Source organism: Acipenser ruthenus, chromosome 4 (genome assembly GCF_902713425.1).
Source record: "Acipenser ruthenus chromosome 4, fAciRut3.2 maternal haplotype, whole genome shotgun sequence".
NCBI lineage: Eukaryota > Metazoa > Chordata > Actinopteri > Acipenseriformes > Acipenseridae > Acipenser > Acipenser ruthenus.
Window position 1 is genome coordinate 75,479,959 of NC_081192.1, and position 22,108 is coordinate 75,502,066.

Here is a 22,108-nt window from a genome sequence, read left to right on the forward strand (position 1 = left end):
ATCTTTCTCATTAAATTTGAAGCATTTAAAAAAAAAAAAAGTATGCTACTTTTGAATTTTGTTTGATGTTATTCTGCGTTCCTGTCTATGTAGGAATTTGTCATTAATCACTGATTTTGTCATAACGCAGAAGCATTAAAAGAAACGTATGCTACTTTTGAATTGTGTTTTATGTTATTCTGCGTTCCTGTCTGATTCCAGAACCATAGCGAGGCATAAATGTTTAATCACAATCACCAAGTACTGTACTTTGGAATACAGACGTGCTCAAATTTGTTGGTACCCTTACAGCTCATTGAAATAATGCTTCATTCCTCCTGAAAAGTGATGAAATTAAAAGCTATTTTATCATATATACTTGCATGCCTTTGCTATGTCATAGAATAAAGCTAAGAAGCTGTGAAAAGAGATGAATTATTGCTTATTCTACAAAGATATTCTAAAATGGCCTGGACACATTTGTTGGTACCCCTTAGAAAAGATAATAAATAATTGGATTATAGTGATATTTCAAACTATTTAGTTTCTTTAATTAGTATCACACATGTCTCCAATCTTGTAATCAGTCATTCAGCCTATTTAAATGGAGAAAAGTAGTCACTGTGCTGTTTGGTATCATTGTGTGCACCACACTGAACATGGACCAGAGAAAGCAAAGGAGAGAGTTGTCTGAGGAGATCAGAAAGAAAATAATAGACAAGCATGGTAAAGGTAAAGGCTACAAGACCATCTCCAAGCAGCTTGATGTTCCTGTGACAACAGTTGCAAATATTATTAAGAAGTTTAAGGTCCATGGAACTGTAGCCAACCTCCCTGGGCGCGGCCGCAAGAGGAAAATCGACCCCAGAGTGAACAGAAGGATAGTGCGAATGGTAGAAAAAGAACCAAGGATAACTGCCAAAGAGATACAAGCTGAACTCCAAGGTGAAGGTACGTCAGTTTCTGATCGCACCATCCGTTGCTTTTTGAGCGAAAGTGGGCTCCATGGAAGAAGACCCAGAAGGACTCCACTTTTGAAAGAAAAACATAAAAAAGCCAGACTGGAATTTGCTAAAATGCATATTGACAAGCCACAATCCTTCTGGGAGAATGTCCTTTGGACAGATGAGTCAAAACTGGAGCTTTTTGGCAAGTCACATCAGCTCTATGTTCACAGACGAAAAAATGAAGCTTTCAAAGAAAAGAACACCATACCTACAGTGAAACATGGAGGAGGCTCGGTTATGTTTTGGGGCTGCTTTGCTGCGCCTGGCACAGGGTGCCTTGAATCTGTGCAGGGCACAATGAAATCTCAAGACTATCAAGGCATTCTGGAGCGAAACGTACTGCCCAGTGTCAGAAAGCTCTGTCTCAGTCGCAGGTCATGGGTCCTCCACCAGGATAATGACCCAAAACACACAGCTAAAAGCACCCAAGAATGGATAAGAACAAAACATTGGACTATTCTGAAGTGGCCTTCTATGAGTCCTGATCTGAATCCTATCGAACATCTATGGAAAGAGCTGAAACTTGCAGTCTGGAGAAGGCACCCATCAAACCTGAGACAGCTGGAGCAGTTTGCTCAGGAAGAGTGGGCCAAACTACCTGTTAACAGGTGCATAAGTCTCATTGAGAGCTACAGAAAACGTTTGATTGCAGTGATTGCCTCTAAAGGTTGTGCAACAAAATATTAGGTTAGCGGTCCCATCATTTTTGTCCATGCCATTTTCATTTGTTTTATTATTTACAATATTATGTTGAATAAAAAATCAAAAGCAAAGTCTGATTTCTATTAAATATGGAATAAACAATGGTGGATGCCAATTACTTTTGTCAGTTTTAAGTTATTTCAGAGAAAATTGTGCATTCTTCGTTTTTTGTGGAGGGGTACCAACAAATTTGAGCACGTCTGTAGATATTGCAACACACTTAATTTTCTGCTTACTCGCAAGAAAGATATGAAGGTCATACGGAGAATCCCCCATGACAGCCCCCTTGCGGTAATATTAAAATGAAGTTCCGCTCTCGCTCAGCCCTTGATAAAGCCCTGCCAGGAGGCATCTGCGAGCCAGACGACACCTGTCCACAGGTCGGATTTGGCCTGCAGGCCGCCATTTTCCGACCACTGGTGTAAAGGATGAAACTGCATAATTTACATGCTTAGTGGCATCATTCCGTTACAGTAGCTGCTATGATGGAAAAGGGGGGATGTTATTTTGTGTTATTCTGTAGTTTGGAAAGTTACAATGAAAACCCTTCGTACCTTGTTCGTTATCCACTCTCTCCCATATTGATAGACGTTATTAGCAGCAGAATTTACTGCCTTCTGAACTACCTGAGATTCTGGAAGCATACTTTTGTGGGGAAAAAAGAAATAGAGAAAGAATTAAGTTTTGGTAAATTGAGTCAGACACAGAAACACAGGGTACAGTACAAAGCTTGCATCATTTATTTCCTAATACTTCATAATAACATATTATGTTTAATATGTCCCTGAACTGAATATAGAACAGAGTTACATATTACTTAGTGTTGCTGTCTGATGTGTTGTATGTATTCCTGAAATATATTTTTAAACATAAAATAGATATTGCTTTGCTATTTTTATAAACATAAATCTGTGTTAAACCATTATTTTTCAAAGTAGTGAGTTTTGTCGTAAACTCCACAACCTAGCAAGAAACTGCTCTAAACAGCAACCTAACAGCTCCTCCCTGAAACTCAGTTGTTTCTTGCTTTGTTTTATTCCTCTCAGAAATTTCGCCTTTGAACTTTAGCTTCAAAGTAGGACTCTCCGTACCCCGGAGGATAAGCTTGCAGCCAGCCAGCAAGTCCCTGCTGAGTAAGGTTCTGCTGAACAGTGTGAGAACTGTTCAGAGACTGCAAAACAGTCTACTGCTGAGTCATAGCCACAGTGCAGCCTGGGTCCAGCCTCCAACAAGAGTCCAGAGTCCAGACCGACTCAATCTATTTGAGGCCTGCACAAACCACTCGGCCACCTGCTTGGTGAACCAGAGTACAGAAGCAACCCAGTGTCGTCACCCTCATCCTTGACACAAGGTGACTTTTTATTGGCTCATGCAACGTTGCCAAAAAAAATAAGCCACTGATCACTAATGAAGTGGGACCAGACAGTAACTGCCAAAGTTTAAAATGTTACTGGTTATAGAATAGTGTTAAATTTAAAAAATATGAGTCAAGTTACAGACTACCCCTAGGATACCTACCTGTTATTAAATGTCTTATATTGTAACATACATGAAAATGGGCATAGACATACATTTTAGTATATTATATTAGCGTATTGCTGTTTTGAGTGGAGTTCTATTTCCTGTACTACTATAGAAGTCTGCTGTTGAGTAGAGTTTTCTTTCCTACACTCCAAGAGCAGTCTGCAGTTATGAGTGGAGATATATATCCTATACTACTAGAGTGGTCTGCGGCTTTGAGTGGAATTGTCTTTCCTATACTACTACAGCGTTCTGCAGTTCTGAGCAGAGATATCTTTCCTATACTACTAGAGTGGTCTGCGGCTTTGAGTGGAATTGTCTTTCCTATACTACGACAGTGCTCTGCAGTTCTGAGCGGAGTTCTCTTACCTAGACCTGTATACAGCTCTGCAGCATTGCAAAGGTTGGCTGCTAATCTGTATTTCTAAGCACAATGAATGGGTTTATTAAAAAAAAAACAGAGTCAAAAGGATACTGGTCCTGTTAGCATGAATATTTTAAAGTCAACTATGGTGATGGAAGTGCAGTGCGAGGTATAGCTTTTTGGCCGAGTCAACCTTGGAATTTGTAGAACTATTCTACCTACACAGTATGCAGCAGTAGGGATAGCTTTAATCCTGAGCACAGGGAACAGATTTACTGTGAACAATTAAAACATGCACATTTGAATATAAAGCTTAAGAGCTTCTCCACATATAGACAAAGTCTCTTTGCTTACTTGGCCCATTCTGGGTGGTTTGCAAGAGTCTCGTTGATCAGGCCACTGGTCACTTCAATTATATGCACACTCTCCTGGTGTACCTGAAAGGTGAAGCAGCGATATGGTAATTTCTCCTAGTTTTCAAAAGCTATACGCTCAAAACAAAGTGGTGACGGGACCACCAGTTTCAGGGCTCTAGTGTAGTTTCTTCATTGTGAGTGAGTCAGTGTGGGGAAACAAATTTTTGCCGCCCTTTGCATAAGGGCAGTTCGTTGCACTCTAGAATTCCTTTTAGACTCCCCACACCCCAAGTGTCATTTTTATGCTGGTCACACCACAAACATTCCACCTTGCTTAGTTTTGTCCAAAAGGTAAAATATACTGGTCAGTTTATTTAAACACGCTGTCTCTGTGTGTATCCTGTGTGTGTGTGTCTATATGTGTACTGTGTGTCTAGATGTTTGTGTGTCTCTGTGTGTGCCTGTCTGTCTTTGTGTGCATATGTCTGTCTGTGTGCGTGTGTGTATGAATTATTATACCAGAAGGCTCCTCTTTCCACATTCTACCTTTGCAGTGAGCAGCAGAGCCAGCAGTAAAGTCCCCATGACCAGCAGGAGGATGATGAAAATGCTGATTAGTTTATCCAGCGATCTCTCCAGCCAGATGATCATCTGCAAAGAGAAAATGACAGCACACGACTGTCAGGGAGTGGCTCTGGGGGTCTCATACATACAGGAACTGCTGAACACATGGAGAAACCTGTGTCACACCCGCACCACAGGTCTGCTGATCCACTGAGACATTGAATGACAACGTTTTAGGCAGATCCATTAATTTTGGACAAACCCCTCACCATAACAATCTTGAGCCTTGCAATAGTCTAACTTATCAGTGTAACAAATGTACCATCTTCATAGTATGGTTTTGTCAAAAACAAAGGTATTGGCAACCTATACTTAATATAAGATCATTGAATAAAATACATTAAATACAAGCTTCTAGTGAACATTAGCCACTAATTAATATGACAAAGACCAAAAATGCACATCTACTAATATAATAAACAATCTTCATTAAAAAAAATAAAGAACAAAACAAAACAAGTAATTTCAAATATCTGTTCATGACAAAAGTATTGGCACCTTTACATTAAAAGTTTGTAAAAATGTAATTGAACTAATTAAAAAATATATACAGTAAAGCACTCGCGTAGAGTCTGGACATCGCCGGTTCAAGTCCAGGCTATTCCTTTGTCGACCAAGGACGGGAGCTCCCAGGGGGCGGCGCACAATTGGCCGAGCACTGCCCAGGGGAAGGGAAGGTTAGGTGTCACCGCGCACCAGCGACCCCTGTGGTCTGGCTGGGCACCTGCGGGCTTGCCTGTAAGCTGCCCAGGGCTGCGTTGTCCTCCGACGCTGTAGCTCTGGGTGGCTGCATGATGAGTCTGCAGTGTGTAAAAAAGCGGGCGGCTAACGGCACACACTTCGGAGGAAAGCATGTGTTCGTCTTCACTGCTCCCGAGACAGCACAGGGGTGGTAGCGGTGAGCTGAGCTAAACACTACTAAATTGGGGAGAAAATAACAAAAAAACGAATTGGTGACTACTAAATTTAAGAACATTTTTTATTAAATTATTAAATTGTGCATTTAGCTTTTTGTTTTAGTAAAAAGTTGTTAAAGTTTACTCAGTGCTTGTCCTTAATCTGTTACCTTGAATTTAGGTGTAAAAAGTGTAGGGTGCCAATACTTTTGTCTGCTAATGTATATAATAACAAACAAACAAAACAAAACCTGACTGAGATTGTGAAGCAGCACAATCTCAATCGAAAACTGCAGACCACAGCAATTACAAAGCAAGACAGCCACCAGCAATACACAGCAAACTCTGACTGAGTTTCTACCTCGGGTGGCCTTGGTTCAAAGGACTTTGCCCATCAATTGCATTCATAATGCCCATGTGCTCAAGAATATGCTGTTATAGTAACATCTAACTAAACTAGAAAACATTTATACTAAAAATAAATGTACTAAGAGTCAGGCAAATGTTTTTTCAATGAGAAGTGTTGTGTGTATTAACATTGCTTCACCACCGCTTCAGTCAAAACAAAGCAAGATATTACTGTGGTCATTTTGAGATATGGAGCCCCACAAACAGAACTGTAGATGACAAACACATGTTTGCTAAATTTAAATAGTGTTGGGTATCCCTGAAACCTTTCACCTGTACCGAGGATTTGCAGTTTTAGTTTTGTGGATCTAATCCAGTCATTCCAGGATTTTCAATGATCTTAAAAGACACTCAAAACTCATATGGTTTGATATAATTAAGCTACTAGTAAAACCTGGAATGGTTCATTATAAAAGGTACTGTGACTCCACTTTCCATTAGTAATGCCTGTATTAGTACATGGTTATTACGCAGTAAAGCACATCAAGGTGGTTGACTATATTGTATGTTAGTATATTCCATGTTATTAACACAGAGAGGTTATACAGTCACTAAATAATAGAGATGGAACTCCTTATCGATAGTCTTGGCATTTATTTTGTATTGATCAGTGATTGATTAATTGTCCTGGTGCCCTATTCAGAGCCTCAAGTGTATATAATATTAAAAGCACATTCCTGTTTTCAGTTGCATTTTAAGGCTTTCCTGAAGAGTATTTTTTATGGAAAAGGGAGAGAGAGCTATGGAATTTGGCAGACTGAGTTGCCACTTCTTCCCTTCAAAATGCAGTCTATAAGGCTGCTAGTTAATTCTATGTAAAATTAGGGATGCACAATCTACCACATCTTAATGATCTGTCATTAATTAATAATATGTTATTTTACAGTAAATGCAGAGCATTTTCAAACCTGATGTTTCCCTGAGTCCCTGTCTGAAATTAAAACAGCCCTGTTTTTTTTATACCCACACCCCAAAACACCACCACTGACCCAACAGAGACATCTACTGGAAGAGAAAGGAAAAGCACATCTGTGTATTTCTGGATATACAGTAAGCTTTGTTATTTCGACTCTGTGGGACCATTTTCCACACCAAGGTAGAAGACACACAAGCAAGACCAAATAGTGCCTGAAAACTAACTGACTTCTCTAGGGGAGGGCAGCAACAATTTGTCCAATTGGACCATGCAAGTCAGGGTGGCTATAATGGCTTTTATGTTTACTGATTTATTCTATGTAGTAGCTACTTTTTTTTCAAAAAGCTTCACCAAAGATTCATTCTGTCAACTGACTGCCAAGTGTAAAACTACAGCAATCCAAGCATAGACCCTTGAGTTAAATAGCCATAGCCCACTGTTGACAGGGAAGCATCAAATTATTAGTATTCAAAAGGCACAGAGCGCTAAATCTTTTAACCTGAAACCACCATTTCAGCCAACCAGTCTAAAAGGGAGGGCTTGCTTTTCATGCAACTCTTCCACTCAAGTGTTAAATATCTTACAGAGACGTCTGTTACAGAAGGTATTTTATTTAGCTGAATTAGATTACTAACTAGATCTTTATCAAACAGAAAAGGGAAATTGATAAGTTTGTTACAGTAATACGAGACAAAAGTAGGTATACCTACATGTAAATTAAATGCAAAACTAATATCGCTAATATTAAAATATTATGGTAATGTTTACTGTTAAAATATGCACTGTTCTCAATTAGTAGAGTAGTGTATAATCTATTGATTTTATCACCTTTTTTTTTTTTTACTTAGATCTTATCATTGAGAAGTGGTGTAGCCTCATGCAAAGGATTTCCTCTTAAGGAAATAAATCCCCTAAATACGGTATTGCCACGTTAGCTGCATGAAAACTTGTAGTGTTGTTTTAAAAAATACTGAACACAGACACCAGCATCTAAATCAATTAAGTGCATTATTTAATATGCATTGGTTGGTAAATTAGACTGTTTTAGAAATCGAGGGCCTGATTTTCCAGTGTGGGCCTGTGATTTGCTGAAAGGGGAAACAATAGGCCCTATAAAAATAGTTAAATCACTGTAGGTGTTAAGTTTTACTTTCACTGTGGGTGTTATTGAATAACATGGGTCTGTTCCAAATAATTGTAGTCACCAAATGTATGATGACATTCCAAAAAGACCTTCTGTAGCTTACTTTAATTTTAGATATCAGTAAATTAAAAAAACCTGGAGCATATGACCTGTAGCAGCAAATTAAGAAGAATGGGAAAGGTGAATAGTGTATGGAAAAGCAGCAATCCAGGCTTATAACAGGTAAGCGCGCACACACACACGCAAACACACACGCAAACACACACACAGTACACACACTCTTTCATTTTTCCACCATCCTAGTATTACCTGCTTGTTAAGCCAATGCCACAGCTTTGGGAAGAAGACAAGAAGACATTGGGAGGGATTATTGAAAAACATGGACACAAATGAAAGGCACACATTAATGGTCATATTTTGAAAACGTTTATTCCAGTCTTTATTTAACTCCGATATTTTGAAAGAGATCAAACACCTGTTCATTTTACAAAAATAGAGCCAAACAACCTAGTTAAATTCTTCAAGTTCTCTTAAGCACTGTAGGCATTTCGATTTTTTATTAACATGATTTTTTTCCTCCTTTCAAAAAAATAGGGAGTTAAAGAATAGAGTAAACACTTTCAAAATATGGTCCTAAGTATTATAAATATCCATGTGGACAGACCCTGATTACCACTAATTTTGAACTACTTGAACTAGCACAGCTGTAACCATCTGTTCCATTTCGTCCCTTTTAAATTACTTCTTACAGTAATACTAGAGTTAAGCGACGCACATCATCTCAATTATGTTGTCTACCCTGTGAAGTTTGTCTATTGTTATAACTAACATATAACAGGTGTTTGAGAGTTAGACTAATTTACATTACAAAAATTTGTGAAAACCTCAAAATACACCAACAAAGAACATTAGAAACAGTTTGAGATTCAAGCTGTCCATTCCCAAATCTACTACCCAGCCCTGAGACATCTATTAGCTGCTACCCATGACAGGAGTCTTTTTCCCTTTTAAGAACAAACAATATCACTCTTGTTTTACACAGGGCAGGGGGGCATTACCTTTGTGTCGACTTTAACAAGAAAGCGTCCCAGGCCCTTGATGGGCCCTGGAGCCAGCGCGTCCTGTCGCTCCATTAAAGATTTCTCAACCACCTCCCACCAGGAAATCAGGTTTCTCTTAGCAAAGTTCATTAGTCCGAAGTGCTGGACCAGCTTCTTCAAAACCCACACTGTCAACAACAAGGAGAGCAGAGAGACCAGCTGAACAAACATACAGGTTTATGTCATTCATTTCTTTTCATACATACATGAGAGTACTGTCTTAATTTCACTCACGTGGAAGGCCGTCTTAATTCAAGGATTGCAACGAAAGACTTTGAGCCACATTTTCAAAGAGTTTACGCCAGTCTTTAATTAACTCCTATTTTTTTTGATAATACAAAACTGAGAAGCAAACACTTTTAGAGTGCTTAAAAAGAGAAAAATAGTAGAACTTAAGTTGCTTGGTTTGAGTAAAAATATATTTTATTAAAGATAAAAAAAAGATAACGATAAGAGTAGTTATGTAGCAAAAGTAAAAATAACTTAGTAAAATTCCTTGACTATCACATTGATTTGATTAACTTACCCCAAGCAGCAGAATGTCCAAAATCTTCGGGGCACAGACAACAAACCTTCCGAACACTAGGTCGGGGGGTGGGGGGAGAGAGCCTGTGTGAGCATTATTGTGGGTTGTATATCTTAGACACAGCACTGTTTTAAAATAAACGTTTCTTTCCTCTGTTTTGAGTGATGTTTTGTTTTTTTCCCCCACTAAATATTTATTTTATCTAAAGTACGGTAAATATGACTTATAAATAACTAATGTTATAATTTTATTCTAAGTTTGAAATGGAGGGGAGAAGTACAAACAGGAGCCTAAACTGCAATTAAGCAGCAAAGCTGATCGTGGGAATTATACATTTAATATACGGTATTTATAACAGAATACTTTAGAAGGAACAAATATAGAGAAGGCTATAACGCATTTAACCAACTACCCACCAACCTGGAGAATGCATTCATTTACATGCCATAGCATGCGCACTAAATGTAGTGCAAATGATAATTTAATGTGCACGATAATGTCCGAGACTACACATGACCACCTTCATATTAAAAGCCCCAGCCGTCTAGGCATATCTTTTGGTCAGTAGCTTATTGTGAAAGGTGGAGGTAGCTTACATTTACCGAAAATGAGCGATCAACAGACACAGCACTCAGCAGAGGACAGGCAGAGGCAACGTAAAGTGAAACTGCGCTGCTTACCTTTGAATTTTAACATGTATTACTTGACTGATGTAAAAATAAAAATAAACATTTTTCCTTTCTCCTTTAATGCATATACAATAAATGTCATGTTGTGCAGGCATTTTTTTTTTTGTTCCGCTTACTCGAGAAATATTGATTGATGAGATTCAAGTCTCTTCCTTGTCGGCATTGTCACCCTGCAGAGCAGTGTTATGTGACTACAATCAATAGCACCCATCACATTGGGGAAGCCAGCAAACTGGTAGAAGCCCACTTTCACGTCCTTTAAACTTGTCCTCTGTGTGGGAAATGTAATATAATTCCACGTGAGCTTTCACAGGGCATGCAGTTGTATTATACACAAGACTAGTTACAGCTTTTAATGACACACAGAAGATATGAATACAAGGTAGTTAGAAATATATCGGAACCCTGGAGGTCTCGCTTGCTCCCGCATAAGACATAAAAAAAAAGATCTTTACATACTCAATTGCAACTGGCAGAATAAATAACATATATTATTGCTATATGTGCGTTCCTCTCTGTATAATCCTGCATAAAAAAGAAAATAAAAAAAAAATGACTATTACTTCCTAATTTCATACACTATAGATGTTACTTTTTTTTGGTAAATTGCAGGTTATTAAATAGGTAGCAGTTAAAGCTGAAATGACATAGTTTAAAATAAACAGTTAATAATCTAATGTTTTAAAATTGCATAAGTAAATTCGGAAATCATTAACGTGTACACTAATTGCAATTATGGTGCACCACAATGTTTAGTTCCCTTTCATAAATGAGGCCCATATTCTCTTAATGCAGTGTTTTGTAAAGAAAAAAGCTTCGCTTTATGTTTAACATTTGTATGATGAGCAAGATCATCTCGTCACATTTCTTTTTTAGAATAATCGCATTTCACCCTCTAATAACTTGGAGGTGGCATTTTAAAAAAATGACATCATGTGTTATGTTATCTTGTTTATGTAAATACACCCCAAATAGAGCAGAGCAGTGCGGCAGATGGGGTGGGGGGCTTCTTCGGATCCCTATCAGATGCCGTTGAAAAGGCTGATCAAATCAATTCCTTAGTCTAAACACTGTCAAACAATTTTACTATTGGTACATAACCACCATGGGACGAAGTCTGTGGTTGAATTGGATATAGGTATACATACAGGTTCCTGGAGTACTGTGGTTATTCCTTAAATGAGGACGGACCTCCTCAGGAGTGAAATGAACACAGCACTCTGTGTACTTTCATGTATGTATAAAAGAAAAGTATATCAGTGTCTTTACTGTCTCATTGGTGGTTATGTTTTCCATCAGCTAAATTACCAGCTACAGGCACAGGGAGCAGCTGCAGAATCCACAGATTGAGCCAGATCTGCACCAGGACGATGGCCCAGACCAGCAACACAAAGTAGATATCGCTGGTTTTCCGCTTCTTCTGCAGGAAGAAGCAGGAGTCAGGTCGCAGCCGGCCACTGGAACCGGAAGGAGGGGAGGAGCTGGAGGAGGGGGCACTCTCGTTCCAGGAGGATCCTACAAGAGGGAAATATCGTTGGCATGGAGCAATGGAATTATTCACCTAAATGTCATCATCCATAACATGTGATACATTCACGTTAACCCAAATGTGAAATATAAAACTTTTTAAAAGCCTCAGTTTGTCTAGGGCAGGGGTTCCCAAACTGAGGATCAATGACATTCTATGTATTTTTTTTCTATTAATAGCGAAAAGCAGGCGCCAACGGCAGCTGTAACTGTAGAAAAATAAAGTGTAGCAAGGGAGTATTGGCAGACTGTCAATCAAAGCAGAAATTCACAAATCAGAGCTAACAGATTTCCTACCTGTAGGCGGGATGTAAAGCAAGAGCTCTGACAATAGGGCAGTGTTAAGGTCATGTGATCGCCCTGCTGGCAGATGTAAACAGTGTGTTCAGTATTAATAAAATTACAATTATGTCGAGTCCGTTACTAAAAAAGGCAGCTACAGGAGTTTGAATGCATTTCTACAGTGGGCTCAGTTTTGAGGTGCTGGAATGGGTTTTTTCTTTTGTAGAAACGTTTTCATACTAGCTTTTGTACTTGATAACATTCATTTAAAAATTCAATTAATGCCTATGATGAATACGTTTTTGTCACTAATTAGCTATTAACATTTAAAATATTGAGTACTTTGATGTATATTTCAATATTAACTAAATCAAGTTATTAATCAAACTAATAAATCTTGTTACATACCGGTAATTGATTTAATAAAATGTCTGGATACAGTACTGCTACTTTATTGATTACTAGCTCGTTCACAGTCATCTTCAAATAACGCTAGAATATGTTTTGTTGGAAAATAATAATCTCTGAATGTGATTTTGCAAGTTGTATTTGGTTGTACAAAGTAGTTGCGAAAAAAGGAACTTATTCAAGGCTCTTGTTTCCTTCTGTATTGTGTGCATGACAGTTCAGCGTGAGAGGTAACGGCTGGACGTTCACAGTGTTTAGAAATTAGGATTCAAGAGTTATGTTTTTGTGCACGTTGTACTGGTTTTACTCAAAAGTGATTCCTGTTCAGGTATTTATGAATGAGAATAATAAGAGACATGCACTTTCTTGCTTGAACATTTCTAAAACGTTCAATTGCACATAATTTAAAGGTTTGATATAAAAAAAATGTCTGTTTAGTTTTTGCAATTTATTTTATTTATTAAAATTAAAGTGTTTCAAAAAATTGTATTTTCGTTCGGTGCATATTCTATGTGATTTCCATCTTTCACAATATTTATTTAAATGAATAAAGGACAGTTTAAATTAAGTTTATTTATAATGTTACAGGTTTAAACATATAAAATGTTTTTAATTTGACATTTTCCCCCCAAGGAGTGCTAATAGTGGGCCACACTGCCAAATGCAGCTGATAGGCCTCAGGTAAAAAAGTTTGGGAGCCCCTGATCTAGTGCTTTCATCAGTGTAACTCTAAACCCACTTATTCACAACTACGGGACCAAACTCTCCCCTCTACAAATTAAAACTTGAAAAGATTACATCTTTAAAGCCATATCTTACTCCTTAAGCCTCTAAAAGATCCAGGCTTTGAATTGATAACAGCTTTCAGGCAACATAATCCAAGCATTTGGCAAAGGAATGAAAATGCTTAATCTTTCATATGTAGAGCAATATTATTTCATGTAATGTACCATAATGTACTGTTAATATAAAACTACAATGACTGAACCCTTCTCTGTCTTTATTTTAAAAGATGTATCCAAGTTACTACAACCTGCACAACAAGTACAATGCTGGCCAGTCTACTGAGCTATCCAGCTTCTTCGCCCACTGTCAACACTGTTATGAACACAGATGACACAGAATTTAGGGACCCTTCATAAACTAAATTTTGTATTCTTGGTTTTAAAAAAGCAGGAGCTGTCATATATATGCATTGCAGCTTCAATGCCACTAGTCACCTGGGGGAGGAGCTGCAGGATGATGTTCATGAGACTCTACCAGGCCGCTGTAGGAGATCGCCATGGAGATGGTGTTGGCAGCCATGAAAAGCACTTTGCTAGAGAGCTCGCCACCTTGAGGAAGGAACGGGAATGACAGGAAATAACTTTAAAAATTGGCTTTCTGCCCATGTCAAGGTTTTGTTGGCAAAAGGATTTGTTCTCCAAGTACCAATGGAGTGACTTCTTACAACTTGAAGGACACCTTGGTCCGAATGGCATAGCCTCAATTTTAGAAAAAACGAAACCCACTCACTTTTCCCATTGACTTTCTGCGTTCCGTGTAGAGTGCCCACGATCATGAGGGAAACGATGATCAAGAAGACAGGGGTCCGCCATGAGCCAGACACTGAGGCTGCAAACAGAGAGAGACACTAGGAACACACACACACGGCAGCCACCAGGACACCCTCACTGCTTTCATCTCATACCTTAGAGGAAGCACATAGAAGATAACACCTTAACACTGCCACAAGTAGCAAATAAATAAAACTGTCAGGTTGATTTTTTTTTTGTAAAATGTTACCGGTATGCAAAAACACCACAAATGTTTTGCTTTCCTAAGCTAAAACAAGAGCAGCTACACCCCCCTGCTTTGTTCACAGAGTGACAGAGGCCAGAAAGCGTCATGGAAGGAAGACAATGTAAACAAACTGATAAGACAACAGTGTCTGGTTTCAGAAAGTACAATGTCCACGGTAGGTGTCAACAAGGAATACAACTGAGCATTGTGGGAAACTTTAGTAATATTTTTCCTCTTGTCCAGCAGACTTAAGCATATACAGAACACTACCCTCCAACATCATCCCAATACTTGAACAGGGATGTAGTGTTAAGGCACAGGGTCTATTAGATGAAGACATTTCTTTACATTTTTTTTATAGTATTCAGAGGTCACGCTAGCTTTTCTGTTCATGCGTTCCTGAAACGCACATGCCCAAACTTTTGCACCCCATCCATCAAATATACATTTTAACACAAAGGCTAAGAAACTCCAGGGATGTGCATTTTGGTAACTTTTTATGAACGTTTAAACTTTATGGCTTGCCGTCTCGATAAACAAGCCACAGATACTTCATCTCCCATTCAAAATTATAAGAACGTATTTTTCGTTTGCGTTTTTGTGCATCACTGCTGCTTGCAACTGCTTCGGTCACTGTAGTACTCGTAGTCCGAAGTAGATAGCTGAGATGCAGATGAGCGATCTTCTTCATGAGAATTCCCTGAAGATGCTGACTGCTTAGCAAAAAAACTTCAGCTTGACAACTGACTCCGGTCAGTGTACACTCAGCATTAGGTATTCATTTTTATGCTTAAAAAAAATCTGTGGGGGCATCCCTGTTAAACTAGTGCGGAAAATAACAAAAGCACAACGTTAAATTAGACGACTGCAAAAATGAAATGCGGGTTAAAAGTAGGATCGGGGATGAACAATTCATGTAATTTGACAGCTCTGTTTGAAATAAAATTAAAGGGCCCAAAATTAGTTTAATTATGAAACAGAACCAGCTAAATTTGTCACCTGATTAAAAATAAAACTTGAAAACTTCAAGCCCTACTTGTGTGTGTGTTCGCATTTACTTTTTCCAAAATACTTGTTTTATTTCTTATCAATATGGACTTCTGTTAATATGGGGCATAACACATTATTTTAAAATAAAACACAGTGCATGGTTGGATACTATTGTATTAATTTGTTCATTGCGCTGCTAGGAACTGTAACCAAACTATTCTAATAGCATTAGTGTGTGTGCACATTACGCCTGCAATAGTACTTCAGTGTGGATGCTAAAGTTTGAGCTTGATTAAATAAATTAGTACGGTTCTCGAGATCGGTTATGTAGTGTGGACAGGGCCTAAAAGTAAATATCCTTAATATTGCTGGAAATGCCAAATATGAGGCTTATTGCTGCCACCTACAGGACTGGAGTGTACCTTAATCAATGCTGTTATATTGCAGAACAGTTTTTTAAACAAGCAAGTATTTTACGGTCATTGCTGCAGTGTAACAGATTACCACGAATATGCATGTCTGCGTCCCTTTCCATTCTGTGCATCCCGTGAACGCAAGACAAAATATTTTTCCGTCCAATGGATTTATTTTATGTCTAGGATGCAAAATTTTGCGTTAAAGCGACATCTGAGTATTACTGGGGTGTTTAATTGTAATACAGTCCTGAAATTCTAATGACAGTGTTTGCCTTGTGTTGTCAGGTCTTCACATCTCAAGGTGATATTTACTCACCCAAATAGAAGAGCAGGACCGTCCACACAGGTACAGAAATGGCTCTCAGATAGGGCTGTGTGCTGGGAGTCCATTTGAATAGCACAGCCAACAAGTAACCAGCAACTAGTGTCAAAACCTAGGGGAAAAGTGCAAACATTTCCATAGGAGAAATATAAAGTTCTGCAAACATTTAGTTCACTATGTGAAGACAGGGGAGGGATGGGGAAGTGGAATTATTTTAGGAGCGACTCCCGGGTTGACTAATGACCCAGAACATGTTGATCCAGATAATCAGATAAAAATATGTACTACAGAAGAGGCAGCAATATTAAGAAGTCATAAAAAATGTAAATAAAAAGTGTGTTTTAGGACTAATCAAAAAATACCTGTTTTTTATGTATTTGTTCCATCTTTTTCCCCCCACTTTCTATAATTTAGAGTTGTTCCTGGGTTCTAATGTTCCAATATCTTATCTCTAAAAAACTCTTTACCCGGCTTTGAACTTGTTTTAGCTTGTCTGGAATATCCTTACTGGCTAGCAGTATGTGACAATTTGACCTTTCAACTCTGCTGGCCTAGCCTACTCTACCCCTCATATATAGAGAGGGTGGGACCAGCCTAGCTGTAAGGCCATTTTGTCACTTGACTTGAATAGAATGAGGAAGTCTTTTAAGTCCTAAGTAGAATTTCCCACACAAGCTCACAGACAAATATAAAGAAAAGTCCTAATAACCCAATATTGGAGCACCAGAAGCCAGAACAACTCAGTATTAGGAAAGGTGAAAAAATCAATTCACTGACATTTGATGCTAAAATCGTTAATCTGTTTCCCCTTTAAAAAAAATTGGTCTTGCAATCTTAACAGTCTACTACAGATTGTGGTAAACCATAACCCAGACAAATGATACAGACAAACAGCTTTCTGTGGTTGCACTGGTCAGTCTCTCCACAGCACTGCAAGGACTACCATCAAGATTGAATTGATCAGGATAGGCAGAATACTGCAGAAATAACAATGTTCTAGCATCAGCCCAGACTCCTCCATTCATCTTGCACAGCATAGAAATCCTTGCTGACTCAGTTATGTTTATGTTCTGTAGAAGCACAGCAAATCTTGAGAATAATTTTATAAATCAAATTGGAATTAATTGGGCCAGATTGGCCAAATTGCTCTATATAGTGAAGAACAAAGTGATACTTTAAGTTCAATTGCCCGTCCATGAATGTGTACAGTACTTATAGGTACAATTACATTTTCACACAAACTGTATGTAGGGTTATTTTTGTGTAAATACAAGATCAGGTTCACAAAATAGGCTATTTTGTCCAACGACTAATAATCTATGTCATTTCTTCTCTCTATGGAGCACCTAATTGTCTAGTTTAACAAACCCAAACTGTCTCTGATTTTGGATTACCGGCTTACCTAAGGTTATATTAGGTAAAAGATTAGTGCTAATTGGGGTCTGTGGAACCAGTAAAATGTGCCATTATTACCAGTTAAATATTGCATGCTACCATTGTGTTTTTTACAAACACTTACAGTAAGCCCAATGCTGCAAATTGCATTACTAAAGTCAGCTTTTTTGTTCTCAGTCACACAAACATGCACTATACACAACCCTGTGTGATACTGTACTCCCGCAAACACTTGACTGACCACACCCTGTCAAAATAAGTGTGTATTGTGCTTTAAATGGCCTTTCGTAATGAGCTTCCTTAAAATGGCTTATGAAACTAGAAAGCTTGGTCATTAACAGTTGAAAGGTCATTAGAACATCTGAGGGAGAGGCCTGGAACTAAAGCCGGTTGTTCAAGTTTGAGGGGCATTCAGCATGATCCAGAATTTAAACTGAGACCCTACAATCAAACTCCCATCTCTTTAACGAGGTGAACCCTAAACAAATCCGATTGAACACTCTTTCAAACATCCCTTCTCTGTTCTCAGTTCTTCCAAATCCATTATTCACACACACACATACACACACTGCCCTTTCTGTAAGCTTATGTCAGTAAAGCATGTATTTCTCTCTCTTCAGCCAAGATGTTAAATTACTGGCAGCAGTCTTTTTAGAGGCTTCTTACTGGCAGTAGAGTTTGTACTGGTAATGATATACCCCATACTAGCAGTGGAGGTAAGGCTAAACAGTTTGTCTTTGTATATTTTAGGATGAGGGCATGACCAAAAGTGTCCTACAAGTATTCTCCCTTGAGCTCGGCTGCTATAACAGAACAAACACCTAAATGCATTAAACTGAATGCAGTAAGATTGGTTGCATTTGAAATTAAAATGCTTTGATCCCATCATAGTACTGTGAAAGACAATGAGGGTGTGACTATTTTTTTTTATAGCGTGACCGGGCTGTATAACTTTTTCGTTGACATGCGAAAAACAAAACCCTCAAATCTTATACTAATGGTGCATTGGAACAACAAGATCAGCTTACCACAAAGAGATGCATTCAATAACATCGTTTTAATGACAGGTAAATACTATTAGTCTTTTTAAAAAGCACTCGAGAAAAAAACACTGAACACAATTACTATATCAAAAAATACATTCTATGTAATAAAAACCTGTAATGGAAGCAACTGCTATGCAACAGGATTCTTATTTCCATCTCTGTACCTGTACAGGGGCAAGTAAGTGTGTGTATTGTGTGGGTGTGGCGTTCAGTCAATCACTCACCCAAACTGCATTGAAGTACTCCAATGCGCTGTGGATAAATCCGCAGACGTGCCCAATTACCACCTGCACTCTGATGACGCTCCCGAAATAGTAAAGGAAAAAAAGCACAGGCACCCCAGCAACGAGCAACAACAGAGCCTTGAGCCTCTTCAGAACCAGGTCGCCCAGTGTTTCCACCAAGTAATTAACTAACCACACCGGAAGCAACACACTCCCCAGTACTATCGGAGTGCCAGTATCCTGGAGGCTGGAGAGCCACCTCCGGCCGATTCGGGCGAGGGAGTACTTGAAAGGATGAAGGAAAGTGCCACACAGCACAGCCCAAAGCAGCGGCCGCAGAAACGCTTCCAGAATAAAGTACACCAACACGGAAGCCCCACAGCAGATCGCTACGAATATCATTGCACCCGTATTGTAGAAGGCCTGTTTGATGTTCTTGTCGAATTTAAGGGCCATCGGCTGCTGCATGAAAAGGTGGCTGACCATCCCAGACACCGCCGGGTGCACAGTCTCGCTGAAGATCGTGCTCGGGGACCGGAGGAGAGTTGGTGGAAAGACACTAGTTGACTCGGCCCCCGACCCAGAGTCTTCTCTGGAGGCTGCCATTTTCACAATTTTTTCAGGGATAGCACTGTGTGGAGGGAGGCTGGCATTGGAAGGCGTTTTCACAATGCAGCATGGGAAATTTCGTTTTTACAGTTCCACAGTTGTCAGTGACGAAATAAGGAATCGAGTCAAATAGAGAAGACTCTTATAGGCACATATCATGTAACTCGTTATGGAATTATTCTCTATTTGAGCTAGTAATACGATATGGGAGAAGTACATCGTGTTTTTTTTCTTTTTAATATTACATTTTGTAGTTTTACCCCCCCGAGTGTCCACCAACTACTGCTGCGTGTATGTTGCGTGTAAGTGTGTATGTGTGTGTGTGTATATATATATATATATATATATATATATATATATATATATATATATATATATATATAATTTATCTGCCCTGATGTCAAGCATTAAAAACCACACCAAACAGTTGCTTGCATTATCTCTCGGGACAAAAAGCCAATGAAATGTTTATCAATTAAAAGTAAATAAAAAGGTGCGTTTCCACTCCCACTGAACACCATTCCCAAAACACATCTGTTCCACCCCTCCTCTCCCAACCCTATACAAAGTATTTTTGGCAATATTTTCTGTGACATACTTCAGCATGGTGGTTACAGTATTTTCTGCAGTGTATTTACTATACACGCTTCATGATAGTTACAGCCAGCACTACACAGATACGGTTTTGGGTCATTGAGTAATTTACTCTCCAATTTGAACACTATGTGCTTCAGCTTTGTTTTGGGTGAGCAAAATGCAGTATTACCTTGAATAGACTAGAACTTCCAATAAATACAGTATAATTATTTATTTATTTATTTATTTATTTGACAGACACCTTTATTCAAGGTAATGTACAGGAGTTACAGGACAATACAAGGTTACAATGCAAGCTTAATATATAATACAGTATAGTTACAGTAAGTGCAGATAATACCACTAAAATGCAACATGAACAAGCATGCAGCAAGTTATTACAACAGTGATATCAACGATGACATAATAGTAGTGCAATTGTGCAAGGACAGTGCATTAGCTGAAGATCCACTGTGGTGCGTAGATCAGGGAAGTCCAGTGCTAACGCATGGGGTATGCTTTAACAACAGCCTTACATTTTAACTGTAATGTTAATTTGAACTACTGTACAAAAACTTGATCTTATTTTGTCCTCATTTAGTACTGCCTTAATATTATTAATATTGTAGCGAACCTGGTATAATCAAGAGTCATGAAGCAGCAGTTCTATTCAGGATCACACAACAAATGGACAGGACTCTTTCTTGGCACGTCTCTGAACACCACCAATACACCCATATAATCCACCACAGTGCAGCTCACAGGCTCTTCTTAAATACCCCCCACCCCCCAAGATACAGCAGTTTATACACACTCCAGCCAATCAGAGCCCCCCACCCCCAACCCCAACCCCGTCAACTTCCCCCTGCCGCTGGCCAGGTGCATCCCTCAGTCTACCTCGAATCCCTTGAATCCCCTTGCCGTGCTGATGAGGGGATAACCATGAAATGGAAGAGCATTCTCAAGTCCAACAGATTGTACCAGGCCCTGAGCCTGCCGGTAGTAGCGAGAGTAGTAACACCAGGCTGCAGCCCATTTGGAAGCCAGCTAATAGGCTTGATTTATAAATTAAAAATAAACTAGGGCACCTAGTTCCAAAGTATTGGGAAGGAATGTGGTGTGTTATCGCACAGGACTAAAAATCACCACAGAAACAGGTGGATTCTGAATTTTTACCATTGGTGAAATTTAGTCCTGTGCAAACAGTCAATTTATTTTTTATCCCAAATAATTTCCTCAGAGGACCTCAGATTTTTTTTACAGCATTGAGACCTTCTGTAAAATTTCGCTTTGTAACAGTGAGCACAGACGAAACGCTGTGCTGCTCCTGCGGGACTATTTAGGAAGTGCACTGGACTTTGCAAGACAGTGCATGGGACAGTGCATGAGGATTTCGCGGGAGCTGCACCCGTGTCAGTACACGTGAGTAAGTACCTGAACTTGTTGCAGAGATTAGCTCCCCATAGGAGTATATGGGTGCAATTTTGCACCCAAACTGAGCGCCCCCTAGCACAGGAAAGGGCCAGGGGGAGGAGGGCTGGAGCAGACACTGATTGGGATGATTTTCAACAATGTAAGGAACTGTGGGCTATTTAAATGGCAGCCTGCATGCTTGTCCTTTTTCCATGCTTCGCTATCATATTTATTAAACCCTTGCTAGACTGACACTCGCATTCCCACTTGGCTGATGCTGGGTCACACGACCAACAAAACAGTAGTACTTTATGTAAATATTACAGCCCAACACCTTCATTTTTTGATTGTAAAAAGATTAACAAAACAAGATCTAAAAATCAGCAATACATGAGGAGAAGGAAAGTATGATATCTATTTTTTATTTTTTTTTCAGTTTTGCTCGGCAAGTTATAGAACTGCTCTTTGTAAGGGTGAAAATAAAAAGCACGGAAAGAGTTAAGTTTTTGAGAGCAGGGCTCAAGTGTCCCTGTGAAGCATTTCATTAGTAAGCAGGGGTTTTAGAACAGGTGTCGTTAATTAGTCATCTTTTCTATTGTTGAGTTATAACAGAATGGCTGGGACACCAGTGTCTGGTTGTTTTATAACAAAGAACAACTTTCCCAATGTTACTTCTATCTATTGTAGTTTCTTTTGTCCACTGCAGTTTATTATTTATTATTCTGTCCTAATACATTTTTTAATTTGAATAACTGCTTTTAATGAATAGAGCATTCCATCCATCACATGTTCGAAGCATTCCTAAGACTTCACTGACCTCATTTTCACGGAAATCTGTATATATTTTTAAAATTAGAAATAAGAGATGTTATTAAGTGTTGAAGAA

At 38.8% G+C, this 22,108-nt stretch overlaps 1 protein-coding gene across 3 annotated transcripts in view; it reads right to left on the bottom strand.

The window, feature by feature from the left end:
- LOC117400352 (transmembrane protein 245-like) overlaps nt 1-19,355 on the bottom strand; it is a 44,728-nt gene extending 25,373 nt beyond the window's left edge. Inside the window, exons 1-11 of one of the 3 annotated variants that reach the window (XM_059022788.1) lie at nt 18,625-19,355; nt 15,954-16,071; nt 13,965-14,063; nt 13,670-13,783; nt 12,057-12,122; nt 11,541-11,747; nt 8,976-9,145; nt 8,227-8,250; nt 4,476-4,580; nt 3,928-4,010; nt 2,243-2,333 (exon numbers count right to left, since the gene is read on the bottom strand). In XM_059022788.1, the coding sequence (XP_058878771.1) occupies nt 2,243-2,333; nt 3,928-4,010; nt 4,476-4,580; nt 8,227-8,250; nt 8,976-9,145; nt 11,541-11,747; nt 12,057-12,122; nt 13,670-13,783; nt 13,965-14,063; nt 15,954-16,071; nt 18,625-19,230 (1,683 nt within the window). In that variant the 5' untranslated portion in view covers nt 19,231-19,355. The remainder of the gene's footprint in view (nt 1-2,242; nt 2,334-3,927; nt 4,011-4,475; nt 4,581-8,226; nt 8,251-8,975; nt 9,146-11,540; nt 11,748-12,056; nt 12,123-13,669; nt 13,784-13,964; nt 14,064-15,953; nt 16,072-18,624) is intronic. The other 2 variants (XM_034000181.3, XM_059022789.1) reach the window with 2 other exon arrangements.
- Between the last annotated feature and the right edge of the window lie 2,753 nt (nt 19,356-22,108).